We start from the raw sequence: 11,348 nt of genomic DNA, 5'->3' as shown, positions 1-11,348 counted from the left end.
ATCTTCTTTTATAAAGTTTTTTCTATTCAAATGTAAACAAGTGGTAAAAATGAATGAAATGACTAATTGGTATTTAAAAATAGCCAAATCAAAATAGAAAAATCATTTTATTAACCAAAAAAAAATTTCATTAGAGAAAAAATTATTTTTTTGTTGTTAAATATTGGAAAAAATCAAACGATTAAATTGGGGAAAACATTTAAATAGATATAAATTTTTACTTGGCAAAATAGGAAAATAATTCAAAACATTTAAGTGGGGAAAATTTTTTATGAAAGGAATTTTTAAGTAACAAAAATGAAAATATCAAAATAGGAAAAAAATTAATTTAGCCATTTAGAAATCCCAGACATCCATTTTTGCCATTTATTAAAATCCGAGTTGTAGAGGCATTGGAAACACCACGCAAATATTTCTTCTTCTTTTTTTTTTTTATCAGAATTAATTGCTATTCTATGACAATACTCTAAGTATGAATAAAATGTTAGATGGTATATTCTTGTAATATTTCCAATTATTTTGATAGTTTATTAAGCATATGGTGTTATTTTACTTTGCTTATTCTCCAATCAACTGGTGTTCCTTTCACAAATTTGTCATTTACATTTGTGATTGTCAATGAATATGATATGATTTTTTTTTTATTATTTTTCTTTGCTTGCTCTCTAATTAATTGTCATTACTTTACCAATATATCCTTTATATTCGAGGCTTTAAAATGGATGTAATATGGCTTTAACCTTATTTCATATATATATATATATATATATATACACATATGAATGTTTATATTAGAGTTGACATTTATCAAGAAAATTTGAGTCAATGCTGTAAGAAGTATATGTTTTTCTGTTTCACTTCATATGCTTGAGCAGTAAAGCCACTATTTAGAAGGTTGAGATTAAACCTTAAAACGTTTCTTAAAAAATTACAAAAAAACAAAATTATATTTAAAATAATTAAATAATTTATGTGTATAAATCATATTAATATGAATGAATGATTAAAATTGTATATATATTTTATTGTAAAAAAAAAATTAAGGTTAAAAGTATGTTTAGTTCTTATTAATTTAAGATATTTATATTGTTTGGTTGATATATAATAGACAACGTAATATAATCTGGTTAATATGTTTTGAATAATTTAACATTGAAGTCTACTGAACCTTCAATAAAGAATGATATTTTAGGAAACTCACATAAATTATAGTATATATATATTCATATGCTTGAATTAGCTAGGGAGAATAATCTTGGCAGTAGCTAAAATGATTTTTAAGAAGGATAATCAAAATTAAAAAAAAAAACTAATTATAAGCTAAATGAATAATCAATGTTGACAAAACAACTTAGAATTGAAATGGATTTAGAAAATGAACTTCACCATAAGGATAATTTAAACATGTATTATTCCATTATTAATGTCGTAAAAAATGTATAAAACCCTAATACAGTCATGGTTTAATTTAAACATGCCAAATAGCATGCAAAACAATGAAAATTTAAAAACGATGGTGTTTATCAAATTTAATTTTGATTGTTGATACGTATTTAACATCTCATATAACATAATAATAACTGGCTTTTTTAAGTTTGTTTTGAATTTGGTAAATATATATAGAACCCAAAAATAATTAAATAAATTAATCATTATTTTTATTATTAGTTTGGGTTAATATTTTAACACTGCTATTTTAGTATTTTTGTTGTCAAATATTAATAAAAAATAAAAAACAAACAATTGCAATATCAAAATTAAAAAAATTTTGCCCTTCAAACAAGCCGCCTCTGCGATGATTAAAATTCTGACAGTGATGTTTTTAGCATTTTTCCATCAGAATTTTAATATTAAAATTTCAAAAAATCACATTGTTTTTTTTTTTTTTTAAAAAAAAAAAAAACAGAATTATCACTATGTTGGACTTTGGAACTAATGATGACATTGAAAAGTTTCACGTCCCATTTCTCTAACTCTATAATCACTACAACCAACTTTACCACAATCATACAATACTTTTACACAATTCTTAAAAAATATTTTATTCTTATAAAAAATTGACTTCTAACCCTCTAAAAAATTATTCATTTTCCAAAAGTAACTAATTAAAATAAATAAGAAAAGTTTCAGGTAAATAAGATTTACAAACATTAACTCTTTGACAATTGTACGTCTTATAACTGTCATTTCATACGAAGAAAAATGGAAGGAGGAAAATTCGAGGAATACACGCAACCAGGTTGACGTGTGATTCATCAATTTTACCATAGTGACCTTAAACAGAATTTTCAATTGCAAATTTTTACAATAAATTATTGATTAAAATTCTTTTAATTTTATCCTAATTATATTTAAATTTTATTTTTAAAAAATTATCATTATTTTTTTTTTTAAAAAAATTGTATATTTATTTATTATTTTTATCACTAAATTAAAATTTAATATTTTATAATTAAATAATATCATAACAATATATAATAATGTCTTTTAAAAAATAAAATTAGCTTATTAAAAACTAACAAATAAATATGGGGTGACTTTTTTTTTTCTTTAAAAAAATATAAAATTTATATGTAATTATGAAAAAATTAAATAGATGTAACTAATTTTTTTAACTTTATAATTAAAAAAACCATTATTGGGGGGTTTTTCTTCAATTATATTAATTTTAAAATAAAATCAATAACATGATACATAAATAAGTGATATAATCTTAAAAATAAGTAACATAATCTTAAAATATTAGTTATTTTATAAATAATAATATGATGTGACTCATTTTATTGATAAGACGATGTTAATAATTGGTCACACCATATTTTTCCCAAATAGCGGTCTGTTGTGGAATTATCTCATTGTTGGTAGAATCGTAATTTCAGGAATTTTGTGAGCCTCATTTTATAACCGTCCATCCACACTCTAAAACCTTTTGAAGCTCCCGAGCTGAGAGTTCAGAAACCAGTGTTACAGAAGCTATTCAAATAAATAATAAAAAACAATTAAAAGTTTCTGGAATAATAAGTTTTGGCCGTTAAGAGCCCATTTGCAAAAGCTCATACATCCGAGGTATAATTCTTTTGTATTATTTTTATTCATTTTTTTTTTTTTTTTAATTTCTGGTTCTGTGATTCATATTCCTTAAAAAGATCCGTTTGGTTGTTGAGAAAACTGCCCACACACATGAGAAACTTTTGAATCTTCTTTCATCATTTTATTTTTCCTTCTTAACAAACAGATGGGTTTCTTGGGTTTTTTGTATTTTGTTTGGTTTTCTTGCTGACTTGAGTTCTTTAACTTGGTTTTCTCGGAAATCAAGCATATATCTACATATATATATATATATATATATATATTTTATATTATTTATTTTTATCGCCCTTGCAGTTTCTTTCAGGAACCATTGGTTAGCAAAAGTCGGATTCAGATCCATATTAATGATTTAGATTAAGAGTATTGTTGGCTTATTACCCACTGAGGCTATGTTTCCATGTGTTTATTGAGTTGCATAGGAAGTAATTTAAACTGTCCATCATAAAAACATGCATGGTTTTGGAATTTCAAGAGTAAAAATGAAGTTTTTGGTTCACATAGTAAAGTCTGAATGGTAGATTTAATTTGAATATGGGTTAGATTTGAGAATTTTAATCTGATTGGCTTTGACTATTATGAGTACAAAGGTTGAATGATTTTCTTGAGAAAAAATGGAAATGCTTTGAAAGTTTGAATACTTGACGCATTGGGATTAATACATTGGGACTTGAGTGTGAACTTGCAAGAAGTTCTATGAATGATGAGCTATACCTTGAATAGATGCTTTTCTGCCCAATCTATTCTCTTATCTGTCTTCAAGACTGTGATCCGCAGCAAAACTGCCCTTCATTATATTCTATGTTTCAAGGTAGGAGCTAGCATATGTTAGGAATTGTCACTAAAGCACCATAGAAACGATGGACGTGTTGAGGCCCTGTAGGCTGTTGAAAGTGTTTCTATATGCTGTTTTTTGCCATTCGATCTGTAATTCAGTTTCATACCACTTATTTATGTTAATTACGCATGATTGATTGCTGCATCTCTTGTTGAATTTCTTTATGCAGGGTAAATATTTACTGTACTGACTCCTTCAGCTTCTCTAACGGCTTTATTACATTGACTGTCACTGTGATGCTGTTGCAAACCTTGTCAGCATTTATTTTCTGATGGGATTGTATAGTGACGATTGCTGCTTAATCCTTAAGAAGTTGATCTAACTGTGGTTATGCTTCTGAAAGCTTGTTTAAATCTGCTTTATCTATAGTGTTCGCTGAGCATTTGGGGATTGAGACATAAGAGAAGAAAAGCTGTGCAACTACCTTTGACAGGTAGTTGTTATTAGGTTTGAGTGAATATGGAAGTTCATAATGATGGAACAGCTCGCAATGCTTTAACTCCGCTAAGATTGGTTAGGGGTGTGTTGTGTTTATTTGTGCTATTTTTGACAGCATTTATGATGCTAGTATATTTTGGCTTTTTCGGTGCTGTTGTAATTCGATTTTTCAGCATACATTACAGCAGGAAAGTGACATCTTTCTTCTTTGGTGCTTGGTTAGCCTTGTGGCCTTTCCTTTTTGAAAAGATAAACAAGACCAAAGTAATTTTTTCTGGAGAAACTGTTGATCCTAAGAAACGCATTTTACTTATTGCAAACCATCGAACCGAGGTTGATTGGATGTACTTGTGGGACCTGGCATGGCGGAAGGGACAACTTGGATACATAAGGTATATACTCAAAAGCAGTTTGATGAAACTACCCATATTTGGTTGGTCATTTCAAATATTGGAGTTTATACCTGTCCAAAGGAAGTGGGAGGTTGATGGACCTATCATGCACCAAATGCTTTCAACTTTTAAGGATCTGCGGGATCCTCTCTGGCTTGCTCTTTTCCCAGAAGGCACAGATTTCACGTAATTTCTTAATACTCTAGTTTATTTGTTTGTTGTTTGTTGTTGATGGTTTTTATTTTATTTTGCTTTTATGTCCACTCAGTATATTCGACTAGATCATTTAGAATTCTATAGGCAGCATATGAAACCATTCTCTCAGCAGCTGCTATTGTTGATTCTGCAGAGACCATCAAAAGGTTCAATTTAGAGTTTAGATATATGTGGATTCTCTCTTAAGTTTAAGGAGCAAAAAGATGGAAATATATCATCAAAAAACCAGATGCAAGTGTAAATTCTAGATTGTGAAATCTAGTGGAATATATTGTCTTGGATCTTAATTAGTAAACATAGAGTATTATGATTGAATGTCTTCCCATTTCATGTTATGTAAAGTCAATTAAGGTTGTATATCTCCTTGACTGGTTTGTGCAGCGAGCAGAAGTGCATTCGTAGTCAGAAATATGCTGCTGAAAACGGGTTACCTATCCTAAACCATGTGTTGATTCCAAAAACTAAGGGTTTCTATGCTTGTTTAGAAGATTTGAGGGAATCTCTGGATGCAGGTTCGGTTATTTTTCTATTATTTCCCCCTACTTGTTTATGCTATTACGATTTTTAAATTCTTTCATTCATTTATGTAGTGAACAATGTCAAGTAAATGGCACAGAATAAATGAAGTATGTTTTCTCAGTTATGAGAATCCAACCATCAATAGCACAGAATAAATGAAGTATGTTATCTTGGTTATGAGAATGCAACCATCTTTCCTTCAACAATATGGATGACTTAAAACCTTACACAGCTTTCCTGATCCTATTCATATAGCTTTCTGCCATTTGTATGAACCAATCAAGTACTCTGTTACTCAACTAGCTCATGGAATCTTATCAATTCAAGGCTGAGAAGAATTTTGCTGGACTCTCATGTTTTGGATCATCCATCTTGGTTTTATTGCTGGTCTGTGCAGAAAAAGAATATCTGTCATTAAATTATATTTTCTCAAAAATTTAATATTTTTAGTGTCTGAGTTTAACCTTTATCAATTGAAATATGAAGCACAAATCATGTACGCATCATCTGTAGGATTTCATTTGTTACTTAATTGCTTTATATTTGCTATAATCCACTCAAATTGTATCATTTAATGTGCCTTGCGTCTATAAGTTCCTGGTATTTTGTTTCCTCACTGTTGGTGATAAATGCTTGTACCTATTCAATGTTAACAATAACATATTCAAGCTTTAATTTCTGGACTCATGCTTACTAGAAAACCATGGTAGTTTATAAACTTTACTGTGTCCGGTGGATTTGCTAGTCCCATATGCTATATTATTTGAAAGTTGAATGTGTCTTCTAGCTTCTCTTCATCATCTTATAGTGTTACTTTATTTTTTTTATGCACTGCAGTTTATGATGTGACTATTGGTTACAAGCATCGCTGTCCAACTTTCTTGGACAATGCTTTTGGGTTGGATCCTTCTGAAGTCCATATGCATGTTCGACGTATCCCGCTCGACGACATCCCAACATCTGAAGAAAAGGTTACTACATGGTTAGTAAATCAATTCCATCTCAAGGACGAGTTGCTTTCTGGTTTTCATTCTCAAGGTCATTTCCCTCAGCAAGGGACAGAAGGGGAGCTCTCTACTGTGAAGTGCCTTGTTAATTTTTCAATGGTAGTTCTTTTGACTGGCATATGTACCTATTCCACATTTTTCTTGTCCATCTGGTTCAAAGTCTATGTGTCTTTGGTCTGTGCATATCTCACATCTGCAACCTATTTTAACATTCAACCATTACCAATTTTTCACCTTTTTAGAGCTATGTTTAATGGCAAATCATCCTAGTTCTCTTTATGTTTGTAATTCTAATGTGGGTTCTGGGGCCCATAGGATTTCATGATGGAAGGTCAATTTTTTTTTTTTTTGGGTTCATTGGATGGTCTATGATGTGGATGGCTCTCTATTAACAATGCTGATACAAGTGCTTCATGGGATACATTTGTGTTGGTAGCATGTGATTATACTCACGTTGTAAACATTATAACATGAATTTTTCTCCCACCACTTGGACCAAGTTTCAAATTATTCAACATAACATAAATTTAAAATGCAAAAGAAAAAAAAAAAAAAAAACTGATTTGAGGTTTCAGGAATTTGTGCGTTCTATTTCTCATTCCTTGGATCTTCTTTTTTATTTATTTATTATTATTATTATTTTCTGCTTTCAGAATATTTTCCTTTTGATCTTCGGGCATGACTTGAACTCCATTTCTCTAGTTGGTGTAAAATTTCAGGCATAAACCATACTAGAATGGTGGAAGTGGACCAAAAGGTGGCAGACAAGAGAAGCATACTAGTTCTTAACCCAAGATGCTTATGTTCAATTATTGATCAGATTATTTTGGATTCTCGATACAAGTATTAAAACGTGCCTCACATTAGAAACACTTCTTTTTTTTTTTTTTTTTTTTGGGTGCGAAATGTACCATTTTCTATAAGCAAAAATGACTGCTTACCAAAAAATCAAAATCGATGGTTGGATGTGATATTCGAGAAATTTATAAAACTATTTAGCATTTTGATTTTTGAAACTCAAGCAACAAGATAGGAAGTGACATTCACTGAAGAAAAATAAATAAGATAAAATAAAATAAAGATAGGAAGTGACATATTCAAAAACTTGTACAGGCAGTGATTTTCTAATGGTTACATTTGACATTTCATTTTGGTCCTCTACTTGTCTGGGAGAGAAAGAAATAAGGAGAAAATGCGACTGAGGCAACAGAATGCACCATGATGTAGCTTGAAACAGAGGATTTGTTCCCTTTTGGAATCCTAGAAATTGGAAGGAAAAAAATATAGCTGCCTTTTTCCTTGCCAGCAAAGAATAAGATTATCACTGCGACCAAGTCTCTCTGCATTTTCCTTGATATAGATTGAAGGTGCCTAAAAATGATAAAAGTAAGGATAACGATTTAACCATACCAAACACTTGCTCAAGTGTCAAGGATTGTTTGGTTGTTGAGAATTCACAGGAAAATGTCAAAATGACTTTCTGTCACAAAAATAACCATCATGTCTGAGTAGTCCCAGCTTCCTTTATGGAATCCAAAGAGGAAAACTCCTGTTATGCAACATGAATGGTCTGCATCAAGGGAACAGATATTTTCTTTTCTTTTCATATTTTTTTAAATTATTATTATTATTATTAACCAGGCTTTTCTGACCCTTGCTTTTTTTATTATTCTACTTTTACAGGATAAGACCATTTCTTCTGAACCTTCTTCTTTTCCTTGCTACTGTATATAGTAAAACTATCTAAGAAAATCTTGAAACATATTTGACACTTGTTAGGTTCAATAAAATAAAAGGAATTTGGCCTGAATTTTCAGTTCGCAGCTGATTATTCCATGGTTAGGTTTAGATGATAGACCAAGTCCACCGTTTTACTTGGGCCATTTTCAATGGTAAAGCTCACTTATCCCTGTTTAAGTTATCGACAATTTCAAAAGCTTAAGCTGAGAATTTATTTAGACAAGATTATTATGACTAATCCTAAAAATTTAAACTATTAGGTGTCAAAGACTTTTATAAAAACTTAATTGAAAATCATGTCAATGATGTCAATAGTCTTCAATCCAATAACATTTATAGATCTCTATGAAGCAAAGAATGACAAATAAAGCGTAATGTATGATATGGTAATCAAAAATTCAGATTCAAAACCATAAACATCGTCATAAATATAGCTTTAGATCAGTTGTTTCCCAAGCACAGAGAAAGTATATGAAAACAGAATAATTAGTCTTTGCAGCACTTTTTCTAAAACATGAGAATTCAATTGCCTGCTTTTCTCTTATACAAATCTAATTAAGAATCAATGAATCTTACCATAAAACATAAATAGATATATATAAATGAACTACATAAATTTTGGTAACTTTCTCAAGCCAGTTTATCAATACAAGGAACCCGGTTTCATTTTTCAGTTGTTGGGGTTTTTTATGATCCTCTGCAGAACCACAGTTCTTGCCCTCCTAATGTCTCTGCTACATATATCGGCTTGCACACCCAAATCTTCAACATTCTTCATGAACACTTTTAGCTTCTTCCTAATCTCTTCAATTCCAACCTTCACAGCTTCTTCTTCGATTGCAAAACCGGCGGTCTGCAAAAGAGATTCAATCTCTATTTCCAAACGGTCGATGAGAACCCGAATGCTATCCAGGTCCTTAATGGCAACATAGGTACCTACTTGCATTGAGCTTATCACTTCCTTCTGGCCCTTCAATGCATTTTCATAGTTTTTCCACAAAGAGTCAATCCACTTCCCCATTGATCCCAATGGGATAGAAGTAGCAGCAGCTAAAGCTGAAGCAACAGGAGGAGCAGCCATAGCTGCTGCAACAACTGAACAAAGCAAAACAGCAGCAAAAGTGGCTACAAATATCATGCTGGAGACTTTCCTCCAAGCATGTATAGATTTGAGCTTCTTATCGATTTTGTTCTTTCGGAGTTGCAATTTCTCAAGCATTTGAATCTGCTGCTTGTAAACAGATTGGAATATCTGGAAGAATTCTTCAGTGAAAGGGTCACCAGCAGCTTTAAAATTCTTCAATTCCTCCAGAGTTTTTACATACCGTTTCTCACCCACTTCGGTTTCTTCCTCGAACTGTTGAAGCGCCACAAGAATCAGCAACTGGCTGTCACGGGCTCGTTTCAGGCACTTTTCCAATGCGGTGCAGAAATCTAGAGTCTGCAAACTGTTCTCGAAATACTCCTCCACAAGCTCAAACAATTCTTGATTCTTCCATATGTCTTTCTTGCATTCCAAGATTACTTTCACAACCTCCTGGTTCATCTCCAACAGGCATTCTGTGACTTCTTTGAGGGAATCGAATGAAAGGGCTCGAACTTCAACACCTACAGCAAGGGTGTTGATTACCTGATTGGTTCGTGCTTGAAGATTGGTGTCAAAGGACTGCAAGTCTTCGTCAACCTTGCAAGCAGCTTCATAAGAGCTCAACTCAGTTGTGTAGTGTAAATTGGTGTTGAGATTGATAGCAGAGGCTGTTTCTGAGATTCTCTTGCTCATATGGCTTCCCATGGCTTTGGATTTCAGATCTAAGGGGAGGAGGGGGAACCAGAACAAATTAACCCAGAATATATCAGAACTTTTTTTTACCAAATCTTGATCTTTTGCGCTTCCACTTCTATATGAAGAAAACCATCAAATTTTATATGTCGGAACTTTTATAAAAATACCATATGAGCAAGCTTTTATCAAGTTAATTTCCAATATATATCAAAGTTTTCTTTGCCTAAATCAAGAACTATATGAAAAACATCCAAATAGATCCTAAACCCAGCAAAGTTACAGCTATAAAACAAATACTCACTCCACCTAAAACAATGAATCTTAACCTCAAATATCAGATAAACAAAAAAATGAACAACAAAAAAGAACCAAACTTTTTAAGCTTTTTCGAACCCGACGTCCAAAATGGATAAGACCCAGATGGGAAAAGACAGAAAATAACTTCGGAAAGATATATGAAAGCGATGAGAGGAAAGCTAATTCAGAAAATTAGTTAAAGATATTTGATGGGATATATTGTTTTAAATAAAAGAAAGAGAGAGAGAGAGAGAGAGAGAGAGAGAATTGTAAAGCAAAGGGTGTAAGAGAGAAAGAGAGAAAAAGAAACTTGAGGTGAATGATGGATGAAGAAGCTTAAAGAGAACTGAAACTGTCTAAGGACCAAGAAAATGCTATTATTTTTCTTGGGTTTTATTTATTTTATTTTATTTATTTGTTTGGGGTGGTGATGGGGGGGGAGAGATTATAGGAATAGCTTGCACGCATGAAGAAAATTAAGAGAATTGGACATCATGGACATGGAAAACGCGGGAAGCAATGTCTTTCTCTGTTTTTACCTTTTTTTTTTTCTTTCTTTTTTTTCTTTTTATCTGCTACTGTTTCTGGATACAGTTTTAACGCGCAAAGCAATGCTGCAATGGCGTACCAAAAGAGATATACAGAGAAAGAGAGAGAGTTTCTGAAATAGAAAAAAACAGTGTTAATAAAGACGGCGTATAAAAGGCAAAAGCTTGTGCTTAAAGGCTGGTTGAAAAAACATTGAAAGAAAGAAAAACAGATTGAAATAATTTTCCTATGCTGTCCTGTTCCTTATTTATTTGATAAAGACAATGGGTCTTAATCGTTAAGTTTTCGGGAAAGTTTTTTATAAAAGGGCCAAAAAAAAAAAAAAAAAAAAAGTCAAAAAAGTTTTACTTTCATCAAATTACCTATATGCCCGTTCTCCCATTTCAGTTTTTCATTTTTTTTAAAATTTTTTTTAAAGAAAATATTAGCCCAAAAATGCATGTACCCTTCTTGTTGATTTAATTTATTTTTAATAAAAAGAA

The 11,348-nt window shown here is 31.2% G+C and overlaps 2 protein-coding genes across 4 annotated transcripts; one reads left to right on the top strand and one right to left on the bottom strand.

The window, feature by feature from the left end:
- The first annotated feature begins 2,908 nt into the window (after window positions 1-2,908).
- Window positions 2,909-6,916, top strand: LOC107433923 (probable 1-acyl-sn-glycerol-3-phosphate acyltransferase 5). 3 transcript variants are annotated; one of them, XM_048481505.2, is made up of 5 exons: window positions 2,909-3,066; window positions 4,095-4,445; window positions 4,587-4,941; window positions 5,353-5,483; window positions 6,328-6,916. In XM_048481505.2, the coding sequence occupies exons 2-5, from the start codon at window positions 4,385-4,387 to the stop codon at window positions 6,765-6,767; spliced, it is 987 nt and encodes a 328-aa protein (XP_048337462.2). In that variant the 5' UTR covers window positions 2,909-3,066; window positions 4,095-4,384; the 3' UTR covers window positions 6,768-6,916. The 3 variants fall into 3 exon arrangements, with proteins under 3 accessions (XP_048337462.2, XP_048337461.2, XP_060667528.1); XM_048481504.2 differs by having other exon boundaries at window positions 4,095-4,941; XM_060811545.1 differs by having other exon boundaries at window positions 2,910-3,066; window positions 4,295-4,941.
- Window positions 6,917-8,711: 1,795 nt separating this feature from the next.
- LOC107433932 (UPF0496 protein At4g34320) lies at window positions 8,712-10,847 on the bottom strand. Its single transcript, XM_016045330.4, has one exon. It carries the CDS (start codon window positions 10,027-10,029, stop codon window positions 8,908-8,910), a length of 1,122 nt encoding a protein of 373 aa, XP_015900816.3. The 5' UTR covers window positions 10,030-10,847; the 3' UTR covers window positions 8,712-8,907.
- Window positions 10,848-11,348: the final 501 nt, after the last annotated feature.

The sequence above is a fragment of the Ziziphus jujuba genome, chromosome 9 (assembly GCF_031755915.1).
Source record: "Ziziphus jujuba cultivar Dongzao chromosome 9, ASM3175591v1".
Lineage (NCBI taxonomy): Eukaryota > Viridiplantae > Streptophyta > Magnoliopsida > Rosales > Rhamnaceae > Ziziphus > Ziziphus jujuba.
The sequence above is the reverse complement of the archived record's forward strand: the minus strand, read 5'-3'. Positions and strand labels throughout refer to the sequence as shown.

Coding starts and splice junctions, on each gene's coding strand:
- LOC107433923 (XM_048481504.2), top strand. CDS start 4,385: ATGGAAGTTCATAATGATGGAACAGCTCGCAATGCTTTAACTCCGCTA. Junction 4,942..5,352: donor CCAGAAGGCACAGATTTCAC/GTAATTTCTTAA, acceptor TGGTTTGTGCAG/CGAGCAGAAGTGCATTCGTA. Junction 5,484..6,327: donor GAGGGAATCTCTGGATGCAG/GTTCGGTTATTT, acceptor TATGCACTGCAG/TTTATGATGTGACTATTGGT.
- LOC107433932 (XM_016045330.4), bottom strand. CDS start 10,029: ATGGGAAGCCATATGAGCAAGAGAATCTCAGAAACAGCCTCTGCTATC.